This window comes from Crocodylus siamensis, chromosome 4, assembly GCF_052110815.1.
Source record: "Crocodylus siamensis isolate JL-2025a chromosome 4, ASM5211081v1, whole genome shotgun sequence".
Taxonomy (NCBI): domain Eukaryota; kingdom Metazoa; phylum Chordata; order Crocodylia; family Crocodylidae; genus Crocodylus; species Crocodylus siamensis.
Window position 1 is genome coordinate 167,733,746 of NC_143398.1, and position 18,385 is coordinate 167,752,130.

An 18,385-nucleotide genomic window follows, 5' to 3' on the forward strand; every position below is an offset into this window, starting at 1 on the left:
CTTACCTGAGATTCCATTTGTCAGGGTCAGAAGCGTAGCCAGGAGCTCCATGCTCCCTGCTTTGGATGTACATTGGGGAGGTGGGACAACACGGGCTAGCCAGGGAGGGGAGTGAGTTACTGCTGCTGCTGCAGCAGGCTGGTATGAGGAAGGGAGAAGAACAAAGGCACCGAATTCCAGGGCAGCCATGGGTCAGATACAGTTCTCCTTCAGAGGAGCAGCCATGGGCCAGGTAAAATAATTTGGCAGGCTGGATTCAGCCTGCACGCTGTATTTTGCCCACCCCTGAATTAGGCTCTTACCCAAATTTCTTCATCAGCAAAGGATCAGTTAGTTATTCCAGTGTAAGGGAAATGTCTGAAAGTAATTGTTTATTTTTTCTTTAACATCCTTAGGGCGGAGAGCACTGTTATTATCATGGGAACATTAGAGGTATCAAGATCTCCAAAGTTGCCCTTTCAACATGCAATGGCCTCCAGTAAGTGCAAGTCTTCATTTCTTAAAAGCAACTCTGTTACCTGATTGCTGCTCTTGGGTCTCACCTGTTAACATGAGACAAACTGAAACTCCCCAAGTGCTCAAGCATTTTGTCATTCAGAAATACAGGCTGTGTAATCTCAGCTAAAGAACAGCTTGTAGTGCTTTAGTGGTCCTAGAGCATTTTATGCTGGTTTCTTACTTACCACGATCAGCTAAGACACACATTTTTAGACTAGTTATGCCCTCCACCCTGACTTTTGATTGATGGCTTCTCTGTATCTCCAGAATGATTTTTCTGTTTTCTTTTAGTTTTGCAGTGTCCTATAGTGTCTTCCTCACAGGAGATCAGACAGAAATGTCGTGAAACAGGACTGAGGTGCCATTGGTAGGACAACGTGAGGAAGCTTTTACAGATTATATTGTACAGAGGCTGGCTTTAAAGCCAACCAGGCTTTACCACTACAATTAAGCCATTTTTGAACACCAGTGGAATTAAAGATTTTTGTTTCTCATGGGTGAAACCTTTGCAAATTGTAAATAGGAAAAAAATGTGTTCATTAAGGTTCTTCAGTCAATAAGAGATTAAAAGCGTGGACAAGAATCACATATCAGTCCTTATTGTGATTCTTTTGATATTACTGTGATTACTTAGGTATATAGATATAATTTGGAAAAATTAATCTGTTGGGGGGTTTTTTGGTTGGGGTATAAAGTAAGATTGTAGTTTATCAGTAGAGTTCTTTGCTGATTGTGTAGGAAACACATCTGTGTTTATTTTCTGAGATTAACTGGTGTGCTAGGAAAGCCATTCTCTAAATCTTTACTCTTCATTATTATCACGTGTGCCATTATCAAGTACACTGAAAAATACAAAACTCATTTTGCTCAAGTGCATTACTACTATATCTTGCAAGATACAGTGGTGGATTTATTTTATAACAACTTTTTGCCAGGCCTGAAGGTGGAATACTTTTACCCCAAACTATTTGTTCAGTTTAAATTATTTCTCGGTTGCTGTAATGTTCCTAAATTTCTACTTTTTTTTCTTTCTCTTATTTTAGTGGCATATTTGAAGATAGTACTTATGTGTACTTGATAGAACCAAAGGATCTAACCCATAGTTCAGTAAGTGTCTTTTGAACTGTCTGATTCTTGGTTTGGTAGTGTTACCTCAATAGCATATTGGAAATGAATAATAAATAATTGTATTAGCGGGTTCATTCATATAAAATAATAAAAATACTCTTCTGAGTACCTGCTTTGAATTTGTTTCTTGCAGGTAATTTGCAATTATAGATAATTAATGATTATTAGAGTAATATTTCATTGCCACAGAGAATACTTGCCAAATTATTTCCCAACTGGAACAAGGCTTCTTTTATATAAAATTGTATTCTGTAGTTAAATGCCAACTATATGTGAAATTTGCTTTTGGTTGAAAGCTGACCATGTGTCTATCAGGGTAACTTGGACTGAATTCTGTTTTTCCTTGCAATTAAGAAGATATGTAGACCATTCAGAGATCCTCCTCCAGGAGGACAGCAGCCTCATCTTTTAACGCCGATACTTCAGATTCAAGATAGAGAAAAAAGTAGGGTTTTTTTTTTATGGGTAGTGTAAAATTAATGTGCCTAGATGGAATTTTGGAAAAGAAGTGTTTGGACAAGAATATTTTTCTCAGTAAAATTACTTATAATGACCAAAATGAAATGCCTGTTTGGATATTTTCCAAGTACATTATCATAGAATCATAGAAGAAGGGTCGGAAGGGACCTTGTAGATCTTCAAGTCCAACCCGCCGCCTGGGCGGGAGAAAAACTGGACTCAAGTGAGTCCAGCCAGGTAGGCATCAAGCCTCTTCTTAAAGACCACCAGGGTAGGAGCCAGCACCACTTCCCTTGAAGGTTAGTTCCAGCTCCTAGCCGCCTTAACTGTGAAGTAGTTCTTGCGGATGTCTAATCTAAACCTACTCTCCAGAACTTGTGTCCATTATTCCTTGTTATGCCAGGGGGAAACAAGGTCTCTCCCAAACCCTTCTGGTCCCCCTCTAGTGAGTTTATAGACAGTCACCAGGTCCCCCTTCAGCCTTCTCTTGCGAAGGCTGAACAGGTTCAGGTCCTGCAGTCTCTCTCTCAATGTTGTCCACATCCCTCCTGAATTGAGGCGCATAGAACTGGATGCAGTACTCCAGCTGTGGCCTGACCAGAGTTGCATAGAAGGGGAGGATCACCTCCTTGGCTGTACTTGAGATGCACCTGTGGATGCACGACAAGGTCTGGTTAGCCCTGCCAACCGTGACCTCGCATTGTCAGTCCATGTTCATCTTGGAGTCAGTAATGACTCCAAGGTCCCTTTCTGCCTCTGTGCTCTCAAGAAGGGAGTTTCCCATTCTGTAAGTGTGCTGCTGGTTTCTACTGCCTAAGTGCAGCACCCTGCACTTGTCAGTATTGAAACGCATCCTGTTTATGTTAGCCCACTCCTGTAACCTATCCAGATCTTGCTGAAATCTTTCCCTCCCTACTAGCGTGTTCACCTCACCCCAGATTTTGGTATCATCAGCAAATTTAAACAGGTTGCTTTTCACCCCATCGTCCAAATCGCTGATGAAGAAATTGAACAGCGCAGGCCCAAGGACCGAGCCCTGGGGGACTCCGCTGCCCACTTCTCCCCAGGTCGAATATGACCCGTCCACCACCACCTTCTGAGTACGACCCTTGAGCCAGTCTGGAATCCATCTGACTGTGTAGGCATCAATGCTACAGTCACCTAGTTTTTTAATGAGGATGGGGTGGGAGACGGTGTCAAAGGCCTTGCTGAAGTCTAGAAAGACTACGTCCACAGCGACACTTGCATCCATTGCCTTTGTGACCTGATCATAAAAGGCAATCAGGTTGGTCTGACATGACCTGCCCCTAATGAAACCATGCTGGTTGCCCTTGAGCATCATCCCTGAAGCCAGCCCATCACAGATGTGCTCCTTGAGGATCTTCTCAAAGAGTTTCCCTAGGATTGAGGTAAGACTGATGGGCCTATAGTTGCCTGGGTCCTCTCTCTTCCCTTTTTTGAAGGTGGGGACCACGTTAGCTATCTTCCAATCATCTGGCACCTGGCCCAAGCACCACAAACACTCGTAAAGCCATGCCAAGGGCCCTGCAATAACCCCAGCTAGCTCCCTCAACACCCTGGGGTAGAGAGCATCTGGACCCGCTGACTTGAACACGTCCAGCCCCTCCAGAAGCTTTCTAACCCAGTCCTCCCCAGCCTGAGGTCTGGAGGCGTTCCCCTCGAGTCTGTCTTGCATCACAGCAGGGAAGTCCAGGTCCCTGCACAAGAAAACGGAGGTGAAGAATTGGTTAAAGAGGTCTTCTTTCTCCTCTGGCACAACCACCAGATTGCCCAGCGTATATTGTAGGGGCCCCACATTACCCGATGCCTTCTTCATCCTCCCTATATATTTGAAAAAGGACTTTTTATTATCCTTGATCTTGGATGCTATTCCTAGTTCTATATCCGCCTTAGCTTTCCTGACAGCCCCCCTACAGGCCCGAGCAGAGGAGGTATACTCCTCTTTGGAGATAGCACCCCCCTTCCACTGGGTGTACGCTGCCTTTTTGGCAATCAGGCATTCCCGGATGCCCTTGTTGAGCCAGGGGGGCTTTCGGGCACTCTTGCCCCCCTTGCTTCTTGTTGGGATGGACACCCCTTGGGCCCTGAGTATCGTTTCCTTAAGGAACGACCACTCGTCCTGGACACTGAGTTCCCCTGCCCTCAAGGACCCCAGTGCCTCTCCCACTAGTCTCCTCAACTTGTTGAAGTTGGCCCTCCTAAAGTCTAGGGCTACCATCTTGCTGCAGGCCCTTGACACCCTGCGCTGGATGGTGAATTTCAGCAAGCGATGATCGCTATCGCCCAGGTGGTCAAGAACCTGGAGGCCCCTTACCGGGTCATCACCTGTGGCCAGGACCAGGTCCAACAGGGCATTTCCTCTGGTGGGACTGTGGACCTCCTGAATTAAATGGAGGTCCTGTATCTCAGCCAGGAACCTCCTGGAATGGTCCATCCTGGCTGACTGTTCCTCCCAGCAGATGTCCGGGTAATTAAAATCACCCATGACCACTACATCCCTTGCCTCAAGTGCCTCTGCAAGCTGGCCCGAAAATTCCCAGTCCAGCTCCTCCCCTTGGTTGGGGGGTCTGTAGTAGACTTCCACTGTCAAATCGCTCTCCCCACAGCCCCCTTGAATCTTGACCCAGAGCACTTCAGCCTGCCCTTCGTCTAACCCCATTCTGCTGGCAGAGGATGTGTAGTGCTCCTTGACATAGAGCGCCACACCCCCACCTTTCCTTCCTTCTCTATCCCTCCTGTAAAGCCTATAGCCCCTAAAGCTAACTGCCCAGTCATGGGACAAATCCCACCACGTTTCTGTTAGCCCTATTACGTGTGGGTTTGAACTAGCTATTCTGAAGGTGAGTTCCTCAGATAGCAGGTAACTTGGATATCCATCCAACTAATGCAGAGCAAGCTAGACTCTTCAATGCAGCTTTGCTGTTCAAAATATCATTCTTTGTGCATAATACCTAAGGTGTCTAAAATATATAATTACTATCACACTCATTGCTTAGTTAACAACTATGGGATAGTTTAAGTATGGAAGGGACTATATGAAACTACTTTCTATTTACTGTATGCATTTCATTATTTGGATTTTTGTTTTATTACTTCAGTGTTCAACACAAACATATGGGAGTTGCACAGAAATGACATTTTTCCCTTTGAAAAGCATTTCTTTGCATTGGCTAACTCAGCTGAGGAAGTGACAGAAGAGAGGGGATTTCTGTTAAAATGTGGTATTTTGAGGTACATCAGTCCTTAAAAAGGAGAAAACTCCAACATATTTTCCTATATTGGACTATTTAAGATTTAATACACTGTGCAGTAATCATGTTGAAAGAGACATGGATCTTACTACTTAATCCAATGATTCTCAACCCTGGTACCTCAGCACCCTGGGGTGCTGTGAGAACCTTTCAAGAGTGCCATGCAATATTAGTACTTTTAGGTGTGCGAATACTTCCACATGATTCACAAGGTAAACCCAGAGATTTCCAATAGGAGTTCATAATATCGAAACATTCTGATCTGTTACGGTCTTTCTGAGTTCTTTGCAGCAGAAGAATTTCTGTTATTTTTCTGTAGTCAAAAAACTATTGTAAGGTAAGAGAGAGCATTTTCCAAGGAGCGTCTTGAGTATAAAAAGGTTGAGACCCACTGATTCAATCTATTGCATTTCAGTGCAGTTAGGAAGTTAGTCTTTGTAATCCATACTGAGTGTGTCTACATGAGACGCTAACTGCTCAGTAGCCTAATTCTGCACAGTAGCACTAGGTACTGTGCATTAATTTAGTACTTGGTTATGCAAGTACTAAACTTAATGCGCAGTAAGTACAGCATATTATTGAATGTGTAGATGCACCCACTGAGTATACCAGGCATGTCTTTATCTTGATGATGGTGGAAGAGCAGGATTCTTTATAAGTGATTCTCAACTCTTTTAGACTCAAAACACCTCTTATTAGACTCAAGGCACTTCTTGGAAAATGCCAGCTCTTAGTTTTCACTTGTTTTTTGACTGCAGAAAAATAATAGAAAAATTCCTCTGCTGCAAAGAACTCACAAGGACCACAGAAGGTCAAATGTTTTTGGTATTATTGATTCCTATTTGAAATCTTTAGGTTTATCTTGTGAATGTTGTGGAGTTAGTTGCACACCTACTATTGTGCATCACTCTTAAAAGGATCGTAAGGAATCCCAGGGTGCCATATCAGAGGACACTGATACACGCTGTTATGATGTAGCTGTTACATTTGCATGATCCTGTAGCAGTACAAATGGAGTAAACCTTAACTATTTCATCCAGGGTCAGACTAGGGGCAACATGTAGGGGGTGCAGACAGGAGCACGTACATCCCCTGAGCATGGCGGTGCACCCCCTGTGGGCGTCACCACTTGCCACCCTGCCGCCGACACCACCACAAATAGGTCCACAATTGCCCCTGGCCGCTGCCTGTGGTGCCCCCCCCACCGCTGATGGCATCTGCAGGAGCTCCCTGCTCACTGCCGCCGTTCTCCTGCTGCCACCAGCGGAGCCATATCCCACCAGCTGCCAGGAGCACATGCCGTTCATGGGTCAGAGTCAAAGTAATTTAACTCACTTGTATTGCTACAGGTGCCTGAGGATATAAATTACACCTTAACAACTGCTCCATGCTTCTAATCCCCTTCCCCTTTTAAAGTGGCTAAAATATATATTTGTTCATATCCTGATGGGTCTGAAAACAGGATGTAAATGTTTTTTGACCACCTAAGTCCAAAATTGGCAGCTAAAAAACTTCTGCTCAGTTGCTAAAACTAGAAGCACCTAAAACTCTTTGTGGCTTCTCATTCACCCTGCAAGTTCTTTGGGGCACTTATGCTTGCAGTCCTGTGTATATCCAGAACTGCCTCAGTTTGAGCAGATAGATGCTTAGCTTCCACCTAAAGTTTTTTTGGGGGAAACTAGAAACGTGTTTGAGTGGTTGTCAAATGGTTGTCAAGGGATTGGACGCAGGTCTTCGTTTCCTGGGCAAGTACTTTAAAGGTATGATAGGATCTGATGCATGCTCCATACTGTTGTGCTTTCTGCCATGCCACCTGTGGGGATGCCCCAACGGTCCCCATGGCTGGGAAACCTCAGTTGAGGCGGTATCCCAGCTGTGGGGGTTCCCCAGGCACCCCTGTGGCTGGACCACCTCCTCAACTGCAATCTCCCAGGCACAGGGGTGCATGGGGTGCCCCCGCAGCTGCAACCCACATCAGCTTACAGGGCTCCCAGCCATAGGGACATTGGCTGCATTTGCAAATTAAAGCTTGATAGAAGCCAGTTATAAAGTTATTACACATTTTCCAGCTGTAACTTCATATCTAGTTGGGCCTGTTTAAGCCATGATAATTAATTTGCACATCTAGGCAATCTAAATTAATTGTGCAACTAACCTGGTAATTGCATAATACACAACATAAGTGGGGAGCCTAACTTGGTACCATCACTGGATACCATTAATTCTTGTTCTTTTTCCAGAAAAAAAAAAATGTCAATCCTGCTTTTCATTTGTTATAAAGATGAAAATGGTTTCACATACTGTTTGTTTCAGAAAAGCACAGGTAGGCCACACATCATTCAGAGAACTGTAGGAGCACAAACCTCTAAGCAACTAAAGGACCTTGGTATGTAACATTTACATTGTACATTTTTCAGTAATGGCAGTAATTTCTGTTGTAATATTAACAGTACAGACTTCAGGTTAACTGAGTTTATATTGAACCACTGAACTTTTAGAATAGTCTGAAAACGTTAACATGACATTTTTATATCGAGTTGATAATCACGCAATTGAATGTCAGAATAGTCAAAATTAAATTGAAAATGTTTTTGCCTGTCAAAACTTCTGTTTAGTTTTCTTTTAGTAGATAACAGTTGATTTCATTATTAATACTTTTATCAGCTGCAATTTTTATACCAAAGAGGTCTCAGCCCCTTCAGCTCCCTATATAATGCATGTTTAGTTTTAATCTAAATCCATGACATGTGGGATAGTTAAAAGTTATGGGTTTTAAAGAACACTTTTCATTTAACTTTTAAGAAAGAATATTTGTGAGTTTGGTGGTCTTCATCTGTTTTGTATTGGATTTAATGTCCACATCACAAGGATTTCTAAATCATGTTTTCAAATACTTTGGAGTGTTCTTAGAACATCACAAAACATTTAACCTTAAATTTTGCCATCCCAGACTGCTATATGTATTTCTGTGCACAGTTTTCATATTTATAATTAATTATATGTTCTTCTGAAAAAATTGTGAATTATTTGAATGTTTTGTTTACCACAGAGGCTGACTCTAGTTCCGAATGGCCCTTCTTACCTGAATTACAGTGGTTGAGGAGAAGGAGAAGAAAGAGGGCTGTGAGTGTAAGTTTGGCACTAACTTATACCCTGCAGTGTTGCGTATATTTTAAAATTATTTAATTATATGTGACTGTGTCCTCATCAGAAAACTACCTTTTGACTTTCCGGAAAGTTGAAAATAGATGTTCTTCATACATTATACGTATGTTGACATATTTGAATTAAACTGAATGTGCACAACAAAGTAGATGGTAGCAGTTTATAGTGACAGCATTACCACATATAGTATAAATAGAAATTTGACAGTCAAAGTAGAATTGAAAGTTCAGTGATCCTTACAAGCTTAAACTGTTGTGGGCAAAACTCTGAATGAAGTCTGATTATATTGTAGATAATCTTTTTTATGTGTGTGTAGCTCATTAAGTAATTTATCCAGAGACACAAGCCACAAATGTGCAATTGAAAATTGGGTTGTTTAAAGAAAATAAACACAGGTAGACCCACGTATGTTATAATCACTATAGATATATCTGTTTAGAATATATTTTATCTATACCTCTGTGGTTCACTCTGCATGTGGGTCTCTAATTTTTATTGAAGTTAATTTATACCCAAATGAGATCCATTTTTTCATGCCATTTTCCAGATTTATGGAAATTTGAAGAGCCACCCATTTAAAATATGTAGTAAATAGCACAATAGAGCCCAGGATACTCATGTTTTAAATTATTTTTGGGTCTTTCAAAAATACCAAATATTATGGCAAGAGTAGCTTTTCCTGTAAACCCCAGACAAAAAGATTTTCTATTAACTTATTCCAATTGAAATGATTCAGCTCATCTGCTGATGTAAATCACTGTGACTCCTTTGAAGTCAGTGGAATTATGACTGTTTGTCCTTTTACGATCTGAACCTGCTCTTTACAGCCTCATTCACACTGGGTACATCTATATGAGATGCCCACTACGCAATTGTTACTAAATGGTTATTTAGTACTTACATAACCAAGTACTAAATGACTGTGTAGTAACTGGTGTTGTTGTGCAGTAGCATCCCAGCATGGTTGCCTGGTGACGCTTACTGCACAGTACCTCATTACTACTGCGCAGTAGCATCACATCTAGATGCACCCATTGAGTAACATTTGTGTGCATATTTCCATTGAATCCAATGAGGAACACAAACTTGGCTCTTCCACTGCTACTAGATAGGTCAATTTTCAAAATTCCTCTCTCACTCGCTGTCACATAATGTCATTTCTCACTGTGAATTTTTAAATTCAACAGGCATCTCGTGGTGTTTTGGACGAGATGAAATATTTGGAGCTCATGATTGTAAATGACCATAAAATGGTAAGGATACAAAGACATTCTTCCTATTAATGTAATTAGAGCTCAGGCTTCATTCATTCTGTCTTGGTTTGTGTATTTGTATCTGAGTACCTCCACAACGGGTGCGTCTACATGAGATGCCGTAATGTGCAGTAACCTATTCTACTGCGTAATAGTGCATCATGGCAAAAATCATACTAATGCCCTGATGTGCAGTAGAATTAGTCTACTGCACATTGTCACAAAAAAACCTGTTCACCTTTAGCATGGGCTAATGTGCCATTATGTAGTATCTCATATTAGAGGTACTAAACTTAATGTGCAAAGACATATTAATGAATGTGTAGATGAACCCACTAGCATACATTTTTGGGGTGGTTAGAGTCAGAGATTCCACTTCCACTTTCAATGACAAGATTAGGTAGCCAGGTGCAAAATGAGAAGTAATCTGCATTCTTTTTATTCTCTAAAAATGTACTTCTTACAAATCAAAGACAAAAGAAGGAGGTGATAACATGCCTCCAAGGACTTAAGGCACAATACCTCCAGGACTACTTCTGAGGTAGAACAGTTTATACATCATCTCTTCCTAAAGTGATGCTGCAAAACAAACTGTAGACCATCACAACAACAAATTTCAGTGATAACTGAGATTTTTACAGTACCTCATGTTTTTAGAACATTTTAAAAACCTTACTCTACAATATATACATCAATTGTACATATAAAATTAATATGTTGTTAACTTGTAAGATTCTAAAAAAGAAATAAAAACCTATCTTGGAAAGAATAAAGGAAGTAATAAAGTCTAGTAAGACTAAACTTAAAAGTAATTAACTTTGACTTTTGGCCAGCAAGGCATGCATGTTAAACAGTCTCTATTTTTTCAGGTAAATCCATGCTTATAAATAGATGGGATAATGAAATTGGGAATTAAGCAAGTTGTTTGACATTTATAAAGAATCCTTTTCTTCTTTATTCTTTACCTGGAGGAGAAATGTGGAAAAAAAGGAAAACAAAAAATTAAACCAGCTAATATTTACTACTTAAATGTTATTAGTTACACTAATTATGCTAAATGAGATTGTGGCAAAATTTCCTTAGATTCCTGTTTAGAAAATTAAATCAGAAAGGAGGCGCCTACTGGGTGGTGTAAAAGAGTTGGGCTGCTAAACAGATACTTTAAAATCCTTGGAAAAATACTATAGGCTGCAGGATGACAGTAGGTGGGAGGACAACTCCCACTAAATCTTATGCTTACCCTGCTCATTCTCTGTCCACACCTGACCATTACATAATAGAAACTGTCTAATCCTGAAGCCATGGATTTTTTTCCCCTTCACTTTGGGCCTGTTGTCTTTTTTTCAGTAGGAGGGTTTGATTTGGGCCTTAAGGACATTTATACACATGCTTCAGGGGGAGGAGGGAGGTGCTTTAATTAGAGTGGCTCCAAAATCTGCTCTAATTAAAGCGCCTGGAGCATCACATGTATCAGTATCCCTGTGCTGAAAAATGATGGTGGGGGCAGTTGAACTAAAACTCATTGAACGAGCTTTAGTTGAAGCACCCCACCACCATTTTTCAGTGCGGGGACACTGATACATGTCTGCTAGTGATTTCAAATAGGAATCCAGTGTCAAAACCATTCTGACCTGTTGTGGTCTTCCTGAGTTCTTTGCGACATAATGGCTCTATTATTTTTCTGTAGTCAAAAAACAAGTACAAACTAAGATCTGTATTTTCCAAGGAATGGCTTGAGTCTAAAATAGTTGAGAACCCCTGCTGTAGTATGATATGGTGGTCTATAGTAGACACCAACTTAAGCTCCTCTTGGACTCTATCTATTAGAACATTGACCCATAATCATTCAAAATAATTTTCTTTTTGTCAGTTACATAGAACATAGTATTGTTTTTGACTATCTAATGATGCTGTCTAACTAAATATGTGTTCAGCAATGTGAGTGAGAATTGCACAATCTGGAGCTGATAAGCATATATTTGGGATTCTTTACTTACCAGGAGAGGGCACATTTCTGCTGCAGTTAGATTCTAAAAGAGTCCCCTTATAATTCAGGTATTGTATTATATCATGTCTTGTTAAGTAGCTAAAGTTTTAATATAATTTTCATATTTCACTTAAACTTTTACTCCTTGTAATAATAAAAGCCCAGGTGAATACATTATTTTCATTGCTTAGTTTTTAGACAATCGTATGCATTTTAATTTCTATTTCTGGGACTTTTTTGTAGTTATACAATGTTCTAGCAATGTTTCTCATAGTATTTCAATAGTTTCCTGAAAAACAAAACGCAAATACACTTGAAATACATATTCAGCCTATTAAGATTACAATATCATGTGCTAGTAACAAAGGAAAAAACAAAAACCTATGGTAGATGTGCAGTACCTGGTACATACAGTTAAGTCTCCTGATCAGGCTGCTTGAGGACCTTTGCAACAGAACAGTTACAAAGAGGGTGTCCCCTGCAGACTCTGATGCTGTACGGAATATGGCCATGTTAGGTCATTAAGAAAGGTAGGTATTAAGAGTAGACGGACATGGGGGCCACAGGATCAGCAGTGATTCATGTGGTTTATCACCTTGTACAAGATGTATAATCGTGATAATTTGCAAGTTCATAGTGGAGTTCATCGGGATGATACAAAAATAGATTCTGTTTAAAGGAAAGGAAAAATTGGCATCCAGCAAAATAATGTGGTTGACAAGCTTTCATGGATTTTTTTTAAATTAAATTTCCAACTTGAGAGGTACAAGTATAAGTGACCAACTGTCTAAAAATGTAAACCATCTGTAATTTTCAAATGTCCTTTACAAGTAGCTCTGTGAATATCTGTAGGAGTCCAGAGAGTCCTTATGTTTTCTGACCCTGATTTAGATAATTAAGTATGTGACTATAAGAGAATATCAGTACTGACTTGCTTAGAGTTATATATGCATATGAACCCTCTTGTTTTGAGGAAGCTTTCACATCAAGTCTACCATGCTAGAAACTAGAAACTATGCTTGAGAAGGATGGCAAATAAGACTTCCTGTGCAACCTGATTCCATGAAATCAAAAGCAGATTATATTGTTTCATGGAAAGGCTTCAGTTAGTTTTTCTCTGCAGTTTTGGAGTTCATTTTCCATGACATTTTAGACTTACCTTTTTTTCTTTGTAGATTGTATTGCAATTTTTTTTTCAGTTACAATGTCATATTTAAATACCACAGCGACCTTCTTTGGCAAGTTTAATTTGTTGGCAAAAGAGATTGATAGGCCTATGTGTAGAAAGTTACACATATATTAGATTCATAGAGATGGTTAGGGCTGCACATACTCAATACAAACAAAGGAAATCAGAAAACTGAAAAGTTAAGGCACATATAAATGTCTGCCTTTCTTATAAAAATACACAACTTCCTTTTTCTGTACTTAAACACAAACTTTTTTATCACATCATAGACTACTTATAGAAAAAATAGGTTTTGCCCCTTTCACCCTTCTGCATATACCCAGTTCTGGTAGCAGTGAAAGTTTCATGCCACATTTAAATGTGCTGTGAGAGGATGGTTTAGTATGAAGCCCAGTTGGAGAGGTGATGGAAGGTTGGCTTTCCTGTAGTGCCGGAATGCAGGGTGTAGCTCAGGGACGGGCATTTATTTCAGGCGGAAGGCCACTTACTGAGTTTTGGCGAGTCATCGAGGGCCACAGGTCAAGCAGCCAGGAGTAGATAAATATTAATTTTCTAAATCTTTTAGGAGCCCTGTGAGCCAGATAGAATGGCCTGGCGGACCACATCCAGCCCGCGGGACACATTTTACCCACCCCTGTAGCTATTGGTCCGTAGTAGTGGTCAAATAGTTAGGATTCAATCCACTGTCAATCAGACCCAACATCTTCCTAATTCTGAACTCTTATTTGTAAACCCTAGGAAGAGATTAATTGTGTCTTAACAAAAAAACTTTTTGACTAAACTCTTAAAAGGTTTTGAAACACTTTCTAGATCAGTGGTTCTTAACCTTTTTTGTACCAGGACCCATTTGTAAACATTGATGGCCAGTCCCGACCCAGTGCCCCCCACTCCCAACCCACTGTCCCAGTCCCCAGGTCCCAAGTGTGTGGGGCAAGAGGTGGGTGTGTGGGGCAAGGGGGGGCCCAAGCAGCCCGTTGCAGGCTGGAACTCTACCTGTCTGCAAGGGAAAATCCATGGTTTCCCATGTTTTTCTCCTTTAAAGGAGAATCCTTTTTTAAAGTTTGTTGATCCATTTTTAGTTTGTTCATGACCTTTTCATATATTCTTGTGACCCACTCCATGGGTTGAGAATTTTTTTCTAGACACTACAACTTTTGTAGTTAAATAAATCTTTTACTAAAATGTGTCTTTTGTATATGTGAAATATTACTGAGCAAGCACAGGCTTTCATAAAATTCCATAAATGCATAGAAATGAAGAGGCCTGCTGTGATTTGTAAAAGCTGTTGTTTTAATTTCTTTCTAAGCACTTGATAAGGTTATTCGTTCTCCATTCTTGCTGAAACAAATAATAAATTGCTAGTAATTGTTCAAATAGTGACTAACATCTTTTTAATATTTTCTTTTAGTTCAAAAAACATCGTTCTTCCCATGCGTACACAAACAACTTTGCAAAGTCTGTGGTTAACCTTGTAGATGCCGTAAGTATCATTGTGGTTTTTGACAATATATCATTTGAACTGATTGTTTTAGAACATTATATTGAACGTTGACGGTGGCCTCCATTAGAGTGAAAATATATACAACAAGCAGCTGTTAAATGATTGAAAAATAATTTTACAATTTCTCTTCAGAAAGATTGCTTGGACTGCTATTCAAAAAGTATTCCTATCTAAGAAACTGCAAATTTGTTCTTGGCATTGTCTCAAAGTTTGCAGCTGCCACAAATTCACTCTCTGGGGGAACTCAGAACTGTGAAGGAGCTTTCCACATGAGTCACTGCTTAATACTTAAATTTAATCAAGCTTTGATCAATAAAAAAAACCCTGCGTTGATATTAGCTGCCACAAGTGGGCAATGTGATAAGCACAGCACATGGAAGATACAAATATTCAGGAATGTAACAGAAAAAAGTGAATATACATTTTTCGTTTAAAAATGTGTACTAATGTGATTCCACATTTTTCTAAATGCGAGCCATGAAAAATGCTTAACAGAATTCCCACTACATATGATACTCATGCATGTAATGAGTAATGAATTGGTTTTGCAGCATACATGTTCTAGAAACAGAAAACGAGGTTTGAGCTAAACTTGTTGACTTTACCTCTCTGATATTTATGCAATTATCATACATGCTTATGGTTTAGGATACCATTCGTTCTGTATCCTTCTTTGTGATATGATAGCTTCTTAAAGGAAAATATTCTTGCATGTCTAAATGGTTTCAGGTTTTTCTCTTTAAGGTCTATATTTAGACATTGAGTCACATTTTACTCATGTAGGTGTCTCTTGTGACTGCAGCATGATTAGTTTAAGAGTCATATGTTATTTAATAGATTATATAACTCATTTAATGCAACTCATTAAAAGTTAGTTGAAATGTACCCATCTTTTTTCTGTCAGATTCTTAAATGATAAAGAATTATGTAATCCCTATGGGTTACTTGCTGTTGCAGTGTTTTCCATGTTAGTACATTTCGTGTAATACCAAGACCATACATGTGAATTACAGACATAAAGGTCAGTTTTATATTTGTTAAAATTACTAACGAAATAGACTATCCTGAGAATGAGCTAAAAAAGACAGAATTGATGTATAAAGAGAACTTCTATTCCAAGGGTTGGGGGGAGGGAGAAATAAAGGTTTTTCAGTATTCATGAGGTCATCTCTTCCTGATAAGGGTCTAAATAAAATAGTTTCTTTCTCCAGGTGTTCAAATAATTGTTTAGAATTTTCTTTTTGTCAGCAGCAAGAACATTCTACTGCTTTTATGACCTTCTGTTCTCAAGTAATTCTAGACTTGCCTAGAAAAATAAAAAGTATTTAGCATAAGGATTATTAGCAGTAATACAAATTATTCAAGACCATTTCAAGTCTTGATCAAAGCAGAAGTAAAATGCTTATTAGGCTTTTATTTTTTGCATCACATCTTTTCCTTTGGGCCAAGACAGAAATTTGTGAGAACTGCAGCATGCATACATTTTCATTCAGTTATGATTTATTTACAGTAAAGACATTTCATGAAAACACGTTTTTGTGTTACTCATATAATTGGGATGATTTTGTGCATTTTATATTTTTTCCTAATTTTTTTTCCTTACCAGTTAACTTACTGTTGTGAGGCTGGTAAATAGTCATGAATGCAACAGTAAGATTGTGTCAAGCTCTGCTTTCATTGCAACTGCAGTGAAGTCAGTGACATTTTGTTGTGCAGCTCAATGCAGAATAAATCCCATAGCATGGAGAAAATAATATTTAGTCTTTTTCTTTATTTGTTTACTATAGTACTTAGTGTCATGCATCGTGTCATTCAGTTTCAATGAACACAAATATAGTACATAAAACAAATGAAGTATCTCATAAATTGAGTTAATGTAAAGCAGCCCATAATTTGAGGAAAAAACTCTATAGGAGAAATCATTGAAAATATTGAGTATTTCTGCACTATTTTGTTATATATAGTCAAACTGGAAAGGCTCAGAGCCACAAATACACAAATATACACTACTGAGTAGACAGGACATTAAAAAACAAGAGAAAAATGCAAATACGTAAATATTCTAACATAAAATTTAACCAGTAGAAATTTGGAAGGAATTCTTAGATCCATGTTATGGCATGGTCTGCATCTTTATGGAAGTTACCTATGCAATGTATTGGTAGACTCAGACATTTTTTGAGTAATAACACACTTTCAAGGTATTCTGGGATCCACTTGCATAGGGCAGCACAAAGACCCTTTCCAGAATATACAGTGGGTATATAAACATACTTGTGTAACCATTCTTATCTACTCAGCTACGCTGCTGGAATTAATTGGGGCAGAATACCTTGTTCTGGCCCTCTGCTCTCTGATGTGAAAGGGTAGGAGAGCCTAGGGGCAGTGCTAACCTTCCCAGGCAGGGATAATTAAGGATATGATCCCTCCACTCACTTGCAGGAGAATGAGGATGCCATAGGGAAAGCTCATATTGTACCATGTTAAATGATGGTGCTGGCCCTGCACTACATACATTGTCCATCACTTTCAGAGGAATTTTTGGGTTTAGCTACAATACTTTTGGCCCCTGTGAAACACCCAAGATCCAGACTTGGGCTCTAATTTAGCAAGCACAGTGCGACTCTTATATTTGTTTGGACTGAAAAATTATAATATACAGTAAATATGTTTTTATTAGGTTAATTTTTTTAATCTCTGCTTCTTCTGCTAATTTTTCTTGGTATTTCTCTGAGCTTAATGCAACTCATTTGATCTTTCTTTTCTTTCTTTGTTATTATTCCCTCTGTTTTTTCCCCTATTTTGCTTGTAGTTCATTTCAGGGTAATGAATTTTCTGTCTGGAAAGGTAGTGAGGTAGTAAGTGTATATTAAAAAATATTTTGAACAAGTTCTGTAGAAAGTAGTGCTATCATCCTCATTCTGGCTGACCATGGTCCTAGGCATATATTCCCATTCTTACAAATTAGCACTGATCAGTGCAAGATAATTTACAAATTGGGTTTTAAAGACTGTTTACATGTACAAATGCTGGGTCATGCAGTATATGTGTATAAACGTTCAGCCTGTTCCCAGTCGTCTGTCCTCATGGAGAGAATATGGCAGGTGCGGGCAATTATTTGGGCCACATAGGCAGTTTTGGAGAGTTGTTGTGGGCTGGTCAGCGCCATCCCTTAACTTCTGGGAGCCTGTGTGCCCTGTGGCTCCCCACCGCCACCCGTGCCCAGCAACAGTTCAACGCACAGCCCCAGCCTGGGCCCCGACCCACCCTGAACCCACTCTGGACTAGCCCTGGCTGGGGCGGACCAGCTGTGGACTAGCTGGGACCCACGTGCACAGCTCTGGCCCTGGCCTGCCCTGTACCTGCTCCACACCAGCCCAGCCACGATGAGCAGTGGATGTGGCTGGGCAGAAGTTGCTGCTGGTCATATGAGAAAAGTGGTTGCCTCCCTCTTGCCACTGCCAGGTCCTTCTTGCTGCAGCAGCCTGGAGCTTGTGCCTGGGCTGTCCTGTGGCTCCTCTCCACTGCCACAGCTGCCCTGTGGGGTGGCCCAGAAGTGGCAGTGGTGACTACGGCAGAGAAGAGCCGCAGGGCAGCCTGGGCATGGTAGCTGCAGCAAGAAGGGCCTGGCAGTGGTGAGGGGGAGGTGGCTGCTTTTCCCCCATGCCAGCAGCAGCTTCTGCCCAGCTGCCATTGCAGTTACCACCATCGCCACCACTGCTCATTGTGGGTGGGCAGGTCTGGAGTGGGCACGGGGCGAGCCAGGGTCAGGGCTCTGTGCGCGGGACCTGGTGGGGCTGAAGCTGGTCCACTCCAGTTGAGGTGGGTCTGGAGCAGGTGTGGGTTGACATTTACTTGCAGGGGGGCCATGCTTGGAACCACTCCAGCCCTGTTGTGTGCCTGGGGCGGCAGGACACACCACAGGCTGGATGG

The 18,385-nt window shown here is 40.4% G+C and overlaps 1 protein-coding gene across 6 annotated transcripts in view; it reads left to right on the plus strand.

Annotated features, from left to right (window-relative positions):
- ADAM23 (ADAM metallopeptidase domain 23) overlaps positions 1–18,385 on the plus strand; it is a 206,767-nt gene that overhangs the window by 92,101 nt on the left and 96,281 nt on the right. For all 6 annotated transcript variants that reach the window (XR_016441987.1, XM_090044822.1, XM_090044819.1 and 3 more), the window contains exons 5-10: positions 396–478; positions 1,542–1,605; positions 7,671–7,743; positions 8,407–8,486; positions 9,710–9,775; positions 14,360–14,431. Coding sequence is in view for 5 of the 6 variants with exons in the window: in XM_090044822.1 (XP_089900948.1) it covers positions 396–478; positions 1,542–1,605; positions 7,671–7,743; positions 8,407–8,486; positions 9,710–9,775; positions 14,360–14,431 (438 nt within the window). In the remaining variant the exon portion in view is untranslated. The remainder of the gene's footprint in view (positions 1–395; positions 479–1,541; positions 1,606–7,670; positions 7,744–8,406; positions 8,487–9,709; positions 9,776–14,359; positions 14,432–18,385) is intronic.